The sequence below is a fragment of the Phalacrocorax carbo genome, chromosome 1 (genome assembly GCF_963921805.1).
Source record: "Phalacrocorax carbo chromosome 1, bPhaCar2.1, whole genome shotgun sequence".
NCBI lineage: Eukaryota > Metazoa > Chordata > Aves > Suliformes > Phalacrocoracidae > Phalacrocorax > Phalacrocorax carbo.
Window position 1 is genome coordinate 185,843,605 of NC_087513.1, and position 16,402 is coordinate 185,860,006.

The 16,402-nt window shown below is 49.1% G+C and overlaps 1 protein-coding gene and 2 non-coding genes across 3 annotated transcripts; all 3 read right to left on the reverse strand.

Moving 5' to 3' along the window:
* Positions 1-4,066: 4,066 nt before the first annotated feature.
* LOC135311665 (small nucleolar RNA SNORA31) lies at positions 4,067-4,202 on the reverse strand. The gene has a single exon (XR_010371278.1). It is a non-coding gene; the product is annotated as a small nucleolar RNA SNORA31 (small nucleolar RNA).
* A 710-nt stretch (positions 4,203-4,912) lies between these two features.
* TPT1 (tumor protein, translationally-controlled 1) lies at positions 4,913-9,129 on the reverse strand. Its single transcript, XM_064440841.1, has 6 exons — positions 8,973-9,129; positions 8,574-8,647; positions 7,991-8,181; positions 7,164-7,269; positions 6,568-6,684; positions 4,913-5,138 (listed from the first exon to the last, which is right to left on the reverse strand). Exons 1-6 carry the CDS (start codon positions 8,998-9,000, stop codon positions 5,136-5,138), a joined length of 519 nt encoding a protein of 172 aa, XP_064296911.1. The 5' UTR covers positions 9,001-9,129; the 3' UTR covers positions 4,913-5,135.
* On the reverse strand, positions 5,204-5,333 carry LOC135311664 (small nucleolar RNA SNORA31). The gene has a single exon (XR_010371277.1). It is a non-coding gene; the product is annotated as a small nucleolar RNA SNORA31 (small nucleolar RNA).
* Positions 9,130-16,402: the final 7,273 nt, after the last annotated feature.

Consider the following 16,402-nt stretch of genomic DNA (forward strand, 5'->3'; position numbering starts at 1 on the left):
GAACCAGACAATTCCAGTAGCAAACAGTGGGGGGTTTGCCAGCTGAGCATCCATGGTGAGCGGGGAGGGAGCAGCCAGCTTTACATGGCCTTTTCCCAGCTTCTCAATTACAAAGAATTTGGGAAGCCAATTCTTAAATCCTCCCTGGACATCGATGTTTTTGGACATTCCCTATAAAAATCAAACAGCTGCGTTGCTTTGGCATGGCTGCTGGGGTGCCCGCACCTTGCTGAGAACGGGAAGAAAGGGGCTGCTCTCCAAAATGCCAGCAGTGCTTCCTCCTGCTGCTGCTGGTCGCAGACAGGGAGGTGAATCCAAGTTGTTGGCTCCCAGGATAACAAGACGGCTGCGGAGAAACGATTACTCATCAGTTTTTCTCATCGTGCTCAGCCACTGCCTCATTGGCGAAGTTTGTATCACATACCAAAATAGGCTTAAAAGACCTCCTGGTATCAGTTTAAGGGTGCTTTGGCTCCTTTCTGCCAAAAGTGGAAGGTGATGAATGCAGCTCTAATGGCTCCAAACACCCAGCAGCTACACACACCCTTAACAACATCTGGCCACACTCCTGCATAACACACTTCCAAGGTTACCAGCATTTGCTGGCACCAAAAAAAAAGCTCCCCTGGGCCCCCAGCCCTGGCCACAGCCACTTGGCTGTGATCTTGGCAAAACAGCTTCCGGCTGCGGCTTCAACCAAAAGGCAGCCAAGGCACAGGAACCACAAACCAGCACAGTTGCGCTCCTGGCAATGAATTTTGGGCTGTTTATGGCAAAGACTTTCAGGTTTGGCTAGGTTTTTTCCCCTCCTACTGAGACATTTATCTCCAAGCTAAATGAGCACGGTGTTTAACTGCTGCTCTCCTGCTGTGGGCTAGCAGCGACATGGAGATTTACTTGGTGCTGGGCAAAACATCCCAGTTTACAATGGCAGCTGCATCCCAGGGAAGTGGCTGCAGAGCTGAAGCATAGCCAGAGGTCAATGGGAGCCAAGGGAGGTGTCATACTTGCTCCAAGCCAGCAGCAGCGTGCAACAAAGCAGAGGTATCTTGATGCAGATACTATTGCTAAAGCATCCTCCCTAGACAGCTGTCACTGAAAACACTGCCAGGGGGGCAGCGGGTTGGCCCGAGCCGCTCAACAGTCAGAAACTTACTAAGGGAAGGAAGCAAGTTGCAGCTTTTTTAAAATCCTTTTTCTACATATTTTTAAAAAAATAATCTTATTTTACTTCTCTGACAACAACCATGTCCTAAGCTTATGATAAGGCCCTCCTGGCCTTGAGCTAAACCGTGTGAAAAGAACTAAAACAAAACAAAACAAAACAAAACCAACTCTGTTCCCTACACCCATTCATTAAAAAATTTCCCTTTGCAGGTTCTCCCTCCTTGTGCCAAGCAGAGGGCTGCACAAGGGTCCAGGACCATCGCCCACGCGGGCTCCAGCACCCACGACCTGCCCATGCTGAGTGGACAAAGCCAAGGGCTGGAGCCAGGCTGGCTCAGCTGGGTACCTAAGAGGGGGCAATGGGGGTATCAGCTCCCCATGGCCCCACCAGCACCTCTCCCAGCACACCAGATGTTCCCTCCGCTGCACAAACATCCCCAACCCTGCATGATTTATCCTCAAAGCAGGTGGCCAAGGAGCAACAAGCTGCTGTAGCAGTGCCCGGATGTCAGCAGCAGTCACTGGCCCGCTGGAGGTGGGATTTTTTGCCAGCGTGTGGCTGAACCCTTGCATGCAGGCTGTGGGCTGGAGATGCTGCAGGAATGCTTTGAGAGGGCAAGAAAAAGTGGATTTGTGGATGGGGGCTGGGGCAGCAAAACTGAGACAAAGAGCAGGCATTGAGGGGGAGCGGTGGAGCAGGGGGAGGCAAAAGGCCAAGGGGACCGTGGGACACGTGCCCAGCACAGTAGCTGCTTCCTCCAGCCCAAAGACATCACTCCCTTAACCACAAAAATACAAAACTAAAGAGGGAGGAGGGCTTTTTCTCCTTTACAAGCAACCAGCCTTCCTTCCCCTGCCAGCAGCCAGCTGGTGGTGGGTGCAGGTGAAGCCTCCTGGCCCCACACGGGGCTGAAACCCAAGCCAGCAGAGGAAATGTTTCTACCCAGCCCCTCTACCCGCTCTGTGAGGCTTGGGGAAAAAGCTATTTGGCTCCCTCCCAGGTCCGCAGCCCTTCCAGCTACGGAAAGTATCTTCCCAGGAATGCGAGATACAAGCCCGATAAGCATGTGTTTTAAAACAAGATGGGGATAGGTTTTAAAGCTGTCCTTTGGTTCAGGCTGTGTTTAAGCAGCACCAGGGTAATTTGTTACGATGGGGGATTTTTATCAATTTACTAACTCCAAAGCTGTAGCGTTACAGCACTATGAAGCTTTGCCTTTTCAGATAATTTTAGCTTTTCAGCCCCAGAAAACAGCTACTTGAAACGAAGAAGGGCCAGACGAGGAGGAATTGGGTTGCGAGGACACAGACTTCATTTCCGACTCAGCATCACTTCACGGACTGTTGCCTAGTGCATTTACAGGCCACGGGCCTCCCACTTATCAGCACGTAGCAACTCCCAACGCGAGGAGCTGGATCCTGACTTTCCTTCGCCCTGCCTCCACTGCAGGCAGCTACCACGGCAGCGTGGCTGAGACCACTGCTTGTCACCACCACAGTCCTTCCCTGCCACCATCAGGTGTGGTTTAATCTCTCCTCCCTGGTGCCTGGCAGGCTTGACACCACAGAGGAGCAAGACTTGCCCTTCTCCCTGAGAAAATGAAGGGGGCAATGCATTTTGGGGAAGCGCAGTGCAGCCAGCAGCAAACCACTTCTCTTGCAGCTCACCGGAGAGCCGAATGGAACAAAATCCTGCATCTCCAAAGCCTTTGAACTGACACTTTCCTACAACAGGCTGAAGGGAGACTTCCCGGCAGAGGCTCCGCCACGCAGAAAAGCATACGAAGCCAATAGGAGTGTGTAGCCCACTAGTTAGGCACGTTTGCACACACCAATTAAATATTCCGGTTAGCTTGGAGTACAGACAGGATGGCGCACAATTTGCCACGAGCCATTCAACCAAACAGCAAGGCTGTGCTCATCGTGTTTTTAAGCACCTGCTTTTCAAAGCAGCACCTCCTCATTTGTACACAGCCGCCGCACAGCGATTTGCTCCAGGCTCGTGCCCAGGGTTCCCAGCCTCAGCGTAACTAGCCTAGCAGCCAGGCAGGGGAAGAGCTGCTTGCACTCCCACATCCCAGCTCTCCTCAGGTTTTAACGCTTTGACTCACTGGAAGCGGGAGCCAAGGGCATTAGACCAGGTGCTGCGTGCAAGCCATGCAAGCACTGCCCTGCCCACACTTAGTCCACTGAGAAGCAAAAGCCTCAAACTAAGCAAGTGCTTGCTCTTCCCTTCCTTTAGGGCTCCCGGTTTTCAACACAGGTGCAATGGGAAAGGTAAGATAGCATCCTCACCTGGCCCTGTTAAACAAATCCTCTGCAAGGAAAGCAAGAGCAGCTCACAGTGATTTTATTTAGGCTTTGAACCTGCCTCCCTGCCTTTCAGCCCCATTGGGTGATGGCAGAGGAGCATTAATTTCCATTGCTCAGATTACACCAAAATTGTACCTTAGCCAGAAGCGCAGCTGGCCCAAGAACCTTTCTTGGGAAAGTTTAAAAAATAGATATGTAAATGAAGCTCCCACAGAACTAAAATAGGGTGTGTTTAAACCAGACAGGAACCTCCAAGATAACTAGGGCACACTCCACTCCTACCTCCACAGACACTATCTCATTCCTCCCATCCCACTGCTGCATCTATCTCACCCCTACAGAAACGCACCTCCAGCACCCGGGGCCAAAACCTGGCACAAGACAGCCAAGATGCCACAACTCTGCTGAAGTGGAGGTGCGAGGCCTCAGACCAACAGCTAGCAGTGGGCCGTGCCCTCCCCTCTCAGGCACCTTAACCTCTGGTATCTTTACCAGTTAACAACTTCCAGTCCAAGGCAACATCCCAGCTCAGGCACACACAACAGTGTTGTCAGCAGCAACATAAACCCCCTTGCCCCAGTTGAGGCTCTGTATTCCTTTATTCAATCCAGACTGCCACAAAGTCCAGCAGGCAGAAAGCGCAAGGAACCTGTTATTGTCGCATCTCAGCAAGAACCAGAGGAGCAATGGCTGTTTGCTCCAGGTCTGTCAGACAGATGCATTTCCTAACAAGGAACACAGCAGGAGCTGAAGTTATAAATACTCAGGTCAGCCTGGACATGCACCTGCTTTGTGATCAGTCTAGGACAGGCAGGCTGCTCCAACACTCCTCTCCCCAAGGAAAGGGCAAGGCAAGTACAGAAAAACCCCAAATCCTGTAACCTGACTGAGTTCTAGTTATCTGCTCCTGAATAGCTGCCAAATACAGAGAATGCAGTACCACAGCCAGGCCATGTTGGGAAAAGCTAGTAATTTCACCCCCTCTCCACAATGTTCCCACTATCTGGGCTCAGATGGAGTGCTGGCAGTAGCCTAGTGCTGCCTCCATCCATGCTCCTAAATCTAAGCCATACTACAACTGAGGGCAGACTCGAGCATCCTTGCCTAATAAGGCAGCTCAACCAGCACGCACTCTGCAGTTGGGTTTATTAATTTTGGCATCTTCCAGAGAGAGGTCTCTGCAATTGTGAAAGATTAAGGAGGTCATCGTAGCGCAGTGGACATTTCTTGAGCTTTGCCTTACTCCCCTCAGCCTGCTCGTGCACTCCAATGCCACAGGTAGAAGCTACATGAGGTCTGCCTGGAGACAGTCAGTAGCGTAGCCTGCTACAGCTTGACAGTACCAAACCCTTGGGCAAACATCTTGCTGCAACCTCTCCTGCAAGTCACCCTAATTAATGAGACACACTAGACCAAAAGGCATCACCTAGAATGGGTTTAAATGAGTTTTATTTTAGACAACCTACATGACAGATGTTTTTTTTCTTTTTAAAACAATGCCTTCACTCCAAATCAGGGTCAAAATAAGTGAATAAAGCTCAAGATGACATCAGTCCAGTTGTTAGACATTGCCAATTCCTGGTGTTGTGCCGATGAAGAAGAAACAGCAGCCAGCTATGAAGACAGGTGATCCAAAAACCATACTGTTTGATTTGTTACTGGAACAAGAGTAGCAAGTGTTAGTTCAAGGTCACGACAGTCAGGGTAAGTTTCTGGAACTTATTTGTGTATTCCCCAATTCAATCTGAGCTGCCACAGTCAAGCAGGCAGAAAGCGCGAGGAAGTTGTTTTTGCATCTTAGTGCAAACCAGAGAGCAACAGGATGGGTGCTCGTGGTCTATCAGAGGATGCTGAGCTTTCCTGTGGTCGTACAGGACAACTGGCATCAGCTGTGAGCAAGCCAGACAACATACTCATTCACACCCTTTTTGCCTGACACACACATTTCAGATTCTCTCAAATAAGAGCACATCCTAAACAAATACCAAAGCTTACAAGGTACCTGCTGCCTCTTACAAGAGCTGTACAAGAAGCTGGAACAGGTTTTTTTGCCCACCAGAATGCCTTGCTACTATTTTTTTACCCCATCTTGAAGCAGATGGGGTTATTAGAATCACACCTGCAAAAGGCCTGCCCAAGTAGGGGAGATGGGCACAAGGTTCTGCTCAGAGGAGGCACCTTCCAGGTCACTGCCTGTCCCAGGACAGACACTGCCCTTCAGACACGCCACCTCCTGCAGCTTGCCTGTTTTGGTCAATAAGGGTTCTTTTAGTTGGGCTCCTGCTCCACAATGGAAATTGGTTCATCTTTACATGACTTGCATACCAGAAAGCCTGTAAGAGGCTTTACAGATAAATTTAGCTGGCTATGAACAGTTGGCTTCGTAAGTCCACAAGGACTGAGCAAAGCAGTTGGTGAGCCCGCCCTGCCAGTCTGCAGTGAATCCCACAGCTCTCAAGCTAAAAAACACCAAGTGTTGGGATCCAAATACTGTTCCACTGCAACCACATTCCAACACAGAGCAAAGAGAAAGCAGACCACAGGAGCTGACTGAGCTCAGTCAGGTGGAGATCCCAGATAGAATAAGGTTAAGTACTCAGTCAAGTATTACCATGTTCCCAAATTTAGGGCAATACTTAGACAATTCTTGCATAACAAAATAAGGACACCAGATTAAGTGAGAGAAGATGGAACGTGACCCTGCAAGGTACTTCAGAATTAACCCCCACAAGAGGGATCCAGAGTAGAAGTGTTCCATTTCAGAGGACATTGTTTTTAATCTAATAGTTTAAAATCATTACCAATTACGCACATCTCACCAAGGCAATTCCTTCTGCATTTCTTAGCCATTACGTCACACTGAATCACTGCAATGAAACTATGTCCCCTTTTAGTATGACTCAAAGCTGTACAAGGGAAGTTTCAACCACTTTGTGTAATACAAAGCAGCAATTGGGCTGTACTTACACAAACTTAAGTTTAAAAAAACCTGGCAGCTACTGTTCAACTTTAACAGGGATACGGCAGAACACTGAAAGAGCTTATCACACAGGTAGGTGCATTCATCCAGTTCAGGTCAGTACTTACACATTTCTCAATTTCTAAGCCATCCTTAAAGAAAATCATATATGGGGTCACACCATCCTCACGGAAGTCCAGGAGGGCCACCATACCATCTGGATTCATGTTCTCTCCTACAAAGAACTTCAGAGAAATATGTTACTGAGACACTTAGCGAGCTATTATGAGGAGAAATTCCCCTTTTATACAGAAAGCTATAACATCTGAGTTCAGTTTAAGGTCTCCCTGACCAGCTGCAGAGATTTTGCTTTCTGCAGCTTGTCAATTTCAAAACCCCACCACAGCACTATGAACAGCAGAGCAAGTCACAGCAGGGACCAAAGTCACCCACCTCACAAGGCCAACCCCACAGTTGCAGTGGCAACAGCTACATCTTAGTTAATTACAAGCATTGCAAGCTGAAATGAGTTCCCCAAACACCAAAGAGTCTTTCACTGTTCCTCCTCCCCAACTCTCAGAGCTCCTAATACTCCCAGGGAAGGGTAAGTTACATGTCCTCACTACAGGAGCCCTCAAAACTCTCCACAAGCAAATTCAGCAGATAAACCAACTGCAGCTTCTATCACAGCAACACTGCCGGAATGAGACATAAGTTTCATTACCTGGTAGTTTTTGAAGTTAGCGAGGATGTGTTTGATTTGTTCTGCAGCCCCTGTCATGAAAGGCTTTACTCTCTCTGGCTTATGTTCCTCAAGTCTGGCTTTGATCCTGGAAAGGGAAAAAGAGCTCTCAAAACATGTTCTGTAGCCTAATAACTTCAGTGTGCAGCATCACATCATAACAGAAGGAGTTACTGGCAGTCAAATAGCTGGATTTTGCTGCTTTTTCCCCCCCTCTCCCCCTAAGCGCCCAAATTTTAATTTTGCCAGTGAATTAGCAGAACTGTGCCTGCCGCTCCTATCAAGCTCATTTTACTTCCAGGCTAGTGGTAGACAAAAATTAGCAAGCCATTCCCACAGCATCAAGAGTACAACCCATCAGCATGACAGAAGACATGTTTTTACCTTTAACACTAACCACTAAACACTGAGCAACAGAAATTATACCTTGGATTAGCAAAAAGTTCCCTTCACACACATTTAAATTATCAAGTTGGAAAAGCTTCCTGAAGCTTTCTTCACCACACCACCCCCTTCCCCATGAATGTTTGGCATAGAGGAATCAAAGAAAACAGCAAGGTTACAAATAATATCCAAAGCACATGATCAAGTCCTCTACCTCGGCCAAGACAAACTTAGATATTCCAGTATCAATTTTTTAGAGCTCCACTTTTGCCAAGTATTAAGCCATTACTGAAGTTCACAGCCGGTTTGGCACCTGTGTCAGAACTAACACCTACTAGGAATAAAGTTCAACCCTGTTTTTAAAAATCTCAACGACCTAACAATTTTGCAATCTCATTTTAAAGAGAGAGCCTACCAACACTTACGCTTTCATGTAGTCCTTGATGTACTTCTTGTAGGATTCTTTTGTAAAGCTGGTCTCTTGGAGGTGGTGGTTTATTACTATATCAACACCAGTTATGACCGTGGCTTCTGTTCCATCTCCCTCAGGACCTTCAGCAGAGGCATTGCCACCAATTAGAGAGTCATCAATTTGACCCTCTGTCCTGGTGACCATCTAGATTTAGAGACATCAGAAAACTTAACGGCTCTGCAAAAATCTTAACGCTACCGCTCTTACACATCTATGACCTGACAGCAGGGCATGATTTCAGAGCCGCGGTTAAGCGCAAGGAACCTGACTGCAGCCCGAGCACAGATTTCTTAGGCCAGGCTCGTCCCCCGTGCCTGACCAACGCTTTGTTAGACCACAGCGGCCGGCTCTGCCCCGGCCACAGGCACCGGGCCGGGCCGGGTGTTCCCCTCCGCGGCCCCTCGCAGGGAAGGCGCCCCACCACCCCGCCCCAGCCCTGCCCCCGCCGCCGGCCGGGCCCGGAGTCAGCCCAGCGGGGCCGGCCTCCCCCTCGCACTCCCCCTCCGTCCCTCCCTCGGGGCGGGCGGGCCGCTCACCTTCCCCTCCACTTCCAGGCACAGGCCGTTCGCCACCTCCCGGATCTTGTAGATGTCGGAGAACATCTCGTCCTCTGCGAGGAGACAGACAGACGGACACACACAGACAGAGAGGCGGGGGCCGCCGCGTCAGCCTCCGCCTCCCGGGGCCGAGGGCCACCGCCTTCCCCTCAGCTCCCTTCCGGGACAGGCCGCGCTCCGGCGTCCCGCCGCCGTCCGGGCACGGCGGCCTCGCCCGGGCGCTCCGGGCCCGCCCGCACTGCACATGCGCGCTGTCGGCGGCGCCGCCGGGCCCAGCGGCCGGGCCCAGGCCGCGGCTACCCACTTCCCCTCACCCACCGACCGAGGGACCGACCGAGGCACTGCCCGCCCCTCCCGACCCCCGCTCCCCGCCCTTACGGCTGATGCAGTCCCGGTAGATGATCATGGCGGCGGCGGCGCGGGTCTCTGCGCAGCGACCCGAGAGCGGGCGGGAGCGAGGCGGAAAGGGCCGAGTCAGCGCCTGCCCGAGCTCATATAGCGGGCAGGGCCCGGCGCCTCACCGCGCAGGCGCGCCCGCCTCCGCCCCGCCTCCCGCCTCCGCCCCGCCCCGCCCCGGTCGGCGCGGCGCCCCCTGGCGGCCCTTGGGCGGGCGGTTGGCGGCGGGGGCGGCAGTTAGCGGGCGGTTAGAGCGGGCTGGCGTTTGACCGGGCTGAGGGGAGGCTTCTGCCCCCACGGGATGCGGCGGGAGGGCGGCCGCACGCCTGCCCGACCAGGCAGGGGAATTATAGAATCAGAGAATTTCCTGAGTTGGAAGGGACCCACAAGGACCGTCGAGTCCAACTCCTGTCCCTGCACAGGACAACTGCAAAATTCACACCATGTCTCTGAGGGCATTGTTCAAGTGCTTCTTGAATATGGCCAGGCTTGGCGCCGTGACTGCCTCCCTGGGGAGCCTGTTCCAGTGCTCCACCGCCCTCTGGGTGAAGAACCTTTTCGTAATATCCAACATAAACCTCCCCTGGCACATCTTCCTGCCATTCCCTTGGGTCCTGTCACTGGTCACCAGAGAGAAGAGATCAGCCCCTGCCTCCCCCCCGCCCTTGTGAGGAAGCTGCAGACTGCAATGAGGTCTCCCCTCAGTCTCCGCTCCTCCAGGCTGAACAAACCAAGTGGCTTCAGCTGCTCCTCATATGGTTTCTCCTCTAAACGCTTCACCAACTTCGTGGCCCTCCTCTGGACACTCTGTAGTAGCTTTGTACCCTTAATGTACCGTGGCACCCAAAACTGCACACAGCACTCGAGGTGAGGCTGCACTAGCACAGAGCAGAGTGGGACAATCCCCTCCCTCGACCAGCTGCAATGGGAAGCTGCGGTCGAAGGCCAAGCCTCTTTGCCCTCAGCTGAGGGCAGGGGACGAGGGCAGCCTCTCGCTGTGATGGACTTCCCTCTGCTTTGACTGACAGGATTAGTCCAGTGGCTGTAGCCATCTTCCTCTTGCTGTTTTTTCACTCACCTGGGCACTCTTTTTTCATTCACCTTACTCTTCAGCCCTGGCAAAAGTTCATTTTCAAGGTCAAACACTCTGAGCCTTTCCTAGGCATCTCAAGGAAGACATACTGTGTGTCTCCCACCGCAGTCAGGGTGTCACTGTGTCAGTCGCTTCGCTCCATTAAGAGCCTGACAACCTGTGTATCGGCTGTCCTGGCTGCCTCTAGCACCTGCCTTCTCACCTACAGGGTGTCTGGCTGTGATCTCCATCATGTAATGACTGCTGCAATGTGGGGATACACCTACTTGCTGCTAAGGAGGTCCTGACACCTCGTAAGGAACGTGACATGCATTCACCATACTGAGCGCTGCACCTTCTCCAAATAAATGATTTTTTTTGATGCACAAATAATTAGGAAGCAGTTAAACTCTTCCTGTTATTACTCCCTCAGATAAGTCAAGTTGGGTATGTTCAGAGACACCACTTCTGCATTTGTGAAAGGACTGGTAGGAGCACATACATTTTTCTTATTTCTCGAAAGTTAAGTGAGATTAAGCCCAGCAGTCAGGGTCAAGATGAAAGGGAGAAGGACAGTAATGCTTAGGCCTCTTTTTTCCCCCTGACACATACTTTTCTGCAGCAGCCTGTCACAGTTGAAATAAAAGTAGACCTCCCTTGAACCCTGATTCTATGGGGACATTGACAAAATACCTTCAAAAGATGTCATGGGACCTAAAGTGCTTAATGCTGCTAACGATCCCGGGCTTGACAGAGACACCGGGGCGCAGGATACAATTCCCTGTCCCTCACCTTCCTCAGGCAGTAAATTACTCATTGCTTTCTTTGTGTGTGCCAGAGGAAGTCAGGTTTTATCTCCTCCTCCCCTGCTATCCCTTCCTTTGCTCCAGATATCAGTGCCCTTTTTTTTTTTTCCAGATGGTCTAGCTGCTTACGCAATCTCATTAAATTTATAAGTTGTTCTCTGCCTGTTTTCACCTTCAAGACTACTCCTGCTATTTCAGAGCTGAAGAAGGGTCTTCTGCCCAGAAGCTTATCTGTTTTTCTCAGTGGCAGCTGGCCTGATAAGATGTAGCCCCTGTTTTTACAAACCACAGTAGAAAAAGAGCAACTTACATCTTTAGCAACGGGTTGAGTGACAGGGGAACATTTGGCTCCTTCTCCATAGTGTAACATGCAGCTAAAAACATCCAGTTAGTAGGTGTGCTTCAATTTGGTTTTATTTTTAAGAGATCGTTCTAGAAAAAATGAATATTTCTGTGGTAGTATTGAAACCTCTTACAAATCCAGTGGTTGACTCAATTCACTGGAGTCAGGGTAGAAACCCTTTGGCACAATTGCTAAGGTAGGTGGACCTTCAGGTTGCTTTGCCTGTAGGTCTGTGTTCAGAGCTGCAGCTGTGAAATGGGAGATATTTAAAAATGCATCAGTTAAATAGGCCAAGGCTCCTGCGTGAAAACCAATTTGATGTGGAATTAAGATAAATCCATGTCAATTTGAAAAAGCTTTAAATGAGGCTAGGAGTGTTGACATGACAAAGTTTTGCATCCTTTTAACTTGTGTTGCTTTTAAAATGGATTTAAACTCAGGCAACCCTGAATAAATCCCAGGACTAAGGTAGTGATATTTTAATTGGCATTGGCTTTGCAAGACACACTTCACTGAGGTACCAGTGCTGCAAATTTCCTGTGATGCTATATAAACAGATAATTATGTCATGTGCTGATAGTTCGTGATGAACTAGATCAGAAGATGCATCCTTTTTTTTCCCTCCCTAGAAACCAGCGTCATTTGAAGAAAACCTTAGAGTTCCTCACCTGCTTTCTCTGCTGGGAGCCCCTTCAAGCACATCTCACATCCAGCCAGGGTTAGTACACTCCAGGGTGGTAGATTAAAAAGGTCATCCCTCCACAGCAGGGTCTTTTCAGGTGCCAAGTGACATCTAAAATGATGTGACAGGTTTTCCTGACAGCGTGCCTCATCTTTGGAGACGTGTAAATCCCCAAGGACTGATGGAAGCCCTGTGTTTTTATAGATGAGGTTTTTAATATCATTTGAGGAGGATTTTCCAGGCAGTTGCTTGCAGGGTCTCACAAGAAGCCTTTCTCATGGAAGACACATCTCAGCTAGTCGTGAATTATCGCAGTGTTACTCACTTCCATCAAATATTATCATCTGGATATGATGGTGCTCAACTGTTTGTGTCCTGGATTAAAATAGCAGATGATAGGTGATACTTTGACACTCCTTCTCTAAGTAAAGAGTACATTTTCAGCCCATCGTGGCAACTCCCTTCGAGCTGTATGGAAAGGGAGGAGATCCTGCCTGCAGCTACATCTCCTGCCAGGAGCAGTCAGTGGAAATAAATGAGAGGTGAGGCTGGAGGAAGGGAGGTGAGGCTGGGCTATGACATAAGGGATGGCACCAATCTGTTCTTCTAGCCTTTGTAAAAGGCTGTGAAAGTCATATAGTCATGGTGATATTTTACATCACTTGCTGGATGTGGGGGAGGGGGTCCTAAAAAAAAATAAAGTATCCTGGTAGAGAGAAACTGGAAAATTGAAGATGAAATGACTGAGCGAAACCTGGCAGTGCAGAGAGGCCTGGCGGGGCAGTCTGTGCCCAGTGTCTACTTCCCCAGCATGTCTCCTGGCACCAAGGCTCTTGCACTGGGAGAGAGGAGGCATGACAAGCCCGTGGTCAGCTTGTGTTTTCACAAATCCGGCTGGAATTTAGGACTGAAACAGGAGCTGCGACTTTGTAGCCCCTCATTCCACCCGCCCAGATGGAAGCTGTATCTCTAAGTGGTTTTGTTCAAGTTCTTTCCCCAGGAAGTTTAAGGGCTGATCTCGAGGTGCTAAACGTTATTATTAATTGGGCATTGACCTCAGAAAACCAGGCCATCAGTTTGACTCTTTCAGGTGGGTGTGTTTAGGTTATGCAATACAGCCAGCCTTTCAGCCCCTGGCAATCCTTGGAGCCTTTTGGATCTCGAGCAGAGTACTAAGCCAGAATCCCAGATCCCAAGATTGGTACTTGAAAGAGTTGTGATTTCATCATCAGTGTAGCTTATCAGGTCTGATCTATCCACAAATAATATAATACGTTAGACTGGATTAGATAGATGAAGATATCGCAGACAAGGGCATCGCTTTTTAGAATGCAAGAAAGGTCTTCGGTTCAGCAACAACTCCTCCTGCACTCACAAGAAATGTAGGCGTTGTTACCCTGAGGTTTACAGTATTTACAGTTCTTCCTGTTGCATCTGGGTGCCTGAAAATCCTCTGCATCTTCCTCGGGTGTACACCCGAAGCTCTGGTTCACTTGATGGCTGGCTGCACTTCTTCAAACAGACAGAGAGGTCACTGCACAGCAAGGAAAAGCCTTTTTCTCTCTGATGTTATATGCACCAGTTCAGCTTACCTAAAACCCTGCCAGTGGGGGTGTGTGAGGGTGTCAGGCTGCACTGCAACTGGTGTGTTTTCAGGAAAAACAGGACTGGAACTGCCAAGATAAGAACTTCGAAGCAAGGCGCTGCCCAAAGCTGCAGCCACATTTTAGACTCAGGAACCTCATAAACATCCACGTGACTAGAAGAACTATGGTAGAAAGGCCTGCTCCTGTCTTAGGTCTGCTGCCTTTCAGTGTTTCACTGGTGCACTGAATGGCGGAATAGGGGATGCATTCGTTAAAGTTGCAGACAGCATTAGGTTGGGAAGGACCACAAATGTATTGGAGATTGACATTAGAATGAAAAAATTATCTTGACACTTTGGACAATGGCCTGAATCGTTAGAAGGCACTTGGACAAGGCCAGTAGGCCAATGAGCTGTCAGACAAATTTATTAAAGGAAAATCAATTGAAGGCTTTTAAATGCAAAGGTGCAACATGAGGTTGAGGCAAGCTCTGAGTCACACACTGCCGGAAGCTGGGAGGGTGTACGGGGGAAGTGCTGCCTGATACTGGCCAGGGTCCTCTGCTCCTCCCTAGGCTTCTGCTGCTGGCAAATGCCAGGGGACACTGAGCTGATGCTGCACTCCATACAGCGGCTCTCATGTCATGCTCTTGAGCGCAGAGCAGAAATGGGCAGCTACAGACACAGGTCAGAGAACTGGGCGGCAGTTCTGCAGAACTGCTGAACTGCAGAACTTCTGGATCCAAAGCTGAACGAGAATCATAGAATCGTTCAGGCTGGAAAAGATCTTTAAGATCATCGAGTCCAACCATTAACCCAGCACCGCCAAGTCCACCACTAAACCCTGTCCCTAAGCACCATGTGTACACGTCTTTTTAATACCTCCAGGGATGGTAACTCAACCGCTTCCCTGGGCAGCCTGTTCAATGCTTGACAACCCTTTTGGTGAAGAAATTTTTCCTAATATCATCTGTCTTACCTGTTTTAAGAAAAGCCCATGCATATTGGAATATGTAAGTGGTGATGTTATGTGTAAGGAACTTCTGCTGTCTTAAAGATGCAAGGGGCTGAGCTCTGTTCAGTGCCACTAACACCTCCTGGGGAACTGACCCCAGCTTTAGCAATGCTCTTTGAAAAAGGTGTGGACTAATCGGCAAGGGTTCAGAAGAGCAATGGGGATGAGTAGGAGGAATATGAGTTGCTTTATTTTGCTGCAAGGGAATTTTAGATTAGGCATTGGGAATGCTTTCCAGTACTGTCAGTAGAGAAGCAAGGAATGGGCTGTCTACCTAGTTCTCTGTCCCTTCAGGTTTTTCAGAATAGGCTAGAAACCTGCCCAGGTGAGATCAGAAAGCATGTTAGATCTACCATGAATGACTGTGGAATAATCGCTGGAGGTGACTTAGAAATTAAACTTATATTTTTAGAAAAGGTATAGCATTGAAGAAGCTTTCAGGGTGGAGTGCAGCTGACATGTGAGGAATCCATTCCACGGAAGTTCCCTAGAAACCTTGGATGTGGGCAGTGCCAGGAGAACTTGGTGTACTGACTCTAAGAGGAGTTGTCCAGAGAGTGGAGCGGTGTGGAGGCATCGCGGCCAGGCTCTGTGATAAATGGGAACTCAAGGTACCACGAAGCCGGTGTGCTGCATATTTGCCAACCTGCACCAACAGTCCTTCGTACTTTTGACAAAATGCTGTCATTTTGGTGAACTTTGCTCATTATAATATCATTATAATACAAAAACACACCTCCATCCCGAAAGTTACCTGCCTCTAAGGTGTGACCACCCTGTGTATGCGCTTTGAATTTTTCTAGTCTATACCTTTAAAAGCAAAGCAAGGAAATTTTACACCAATCATAATAAAGGTGGGTATGACTAGAGCCACTCAAGCTCCACCTGAAAGATAAAAACCAGTATAAAATATGTGAAGAGAAAGAGGGTGTTAGGGAAGATACTGTCACATACCACTCTGACTTCTGGGACCAGTCGACGGGCTGAGCCTCTCTTTCCCCCCACTGGGACACCTTTGGGTAAGATTTAAACATTTGGTTATACAAAGTGTTTCCCCAGGAAAACTCAGAAACGTCTCTATAGCTTCACTTTAAATCTCCAGTGCATTAGAGTCGCTTCATATTTGCTTAACACACTTGTAGCCTAGCAGTGTTACTCATTTTCTTTGTATTTGTGTGTGTCCTGTAACCAGCAATTTTACCACCGGTGATCCAAAGAACCTGTGTATCTGTTGCTTTAATAAATTGCACTATTCGTTAATCTAACCACGATCGTTCTCATTGAACGTGACCTGCCTGGGCATCTGCCAAATTAGTAACTAACAACAAATACCCTGATGAGCGGTTACTTCTACAAATCTTAGAAAATAAACTGTTGACCAAGTCTGAGACTAAGACTGGACTTAGCCACACCTAGGCTCCTCTCGGAGAAGGAGTTTAGAAAGCAAGGGGGTCCTGTCTGAACCTCGTGACTCAACAGTAGGATCTCCCCCTAGCCGCTCCTCAGACTCCTACTATTAATGCAACAGTGACACGGATAACAGCTGATCCTGCCCCACAACAGAGGGACAGACTGCCTCTAGGTCCTTTCTAGCCCTATTCTGTGTCACCAGTGATTCTCAGATGAGCTATGTGCTGTCATTTACACCTGTTTAGACTGGTTACACAATTGGGATAAAAATAATAACCTCATATCCCTCTTCAGAATGGACAAGAGGGTTTGGAAAAGGGACATTGCCAGAGAGGAATGTGTTTTTGCCCTGCATGGCAAGATGGTCTGCATGGAAATCACATGTGCGCAGAGGGAGGAGCATTCAGGTTCCGCAGTGCCCAGAGTTTTAATCCTGGTACCCTATTTAAATACAATGTGGTACAGTCCTTTGACTCAGATTAGAGGTATGCTGCAGAAA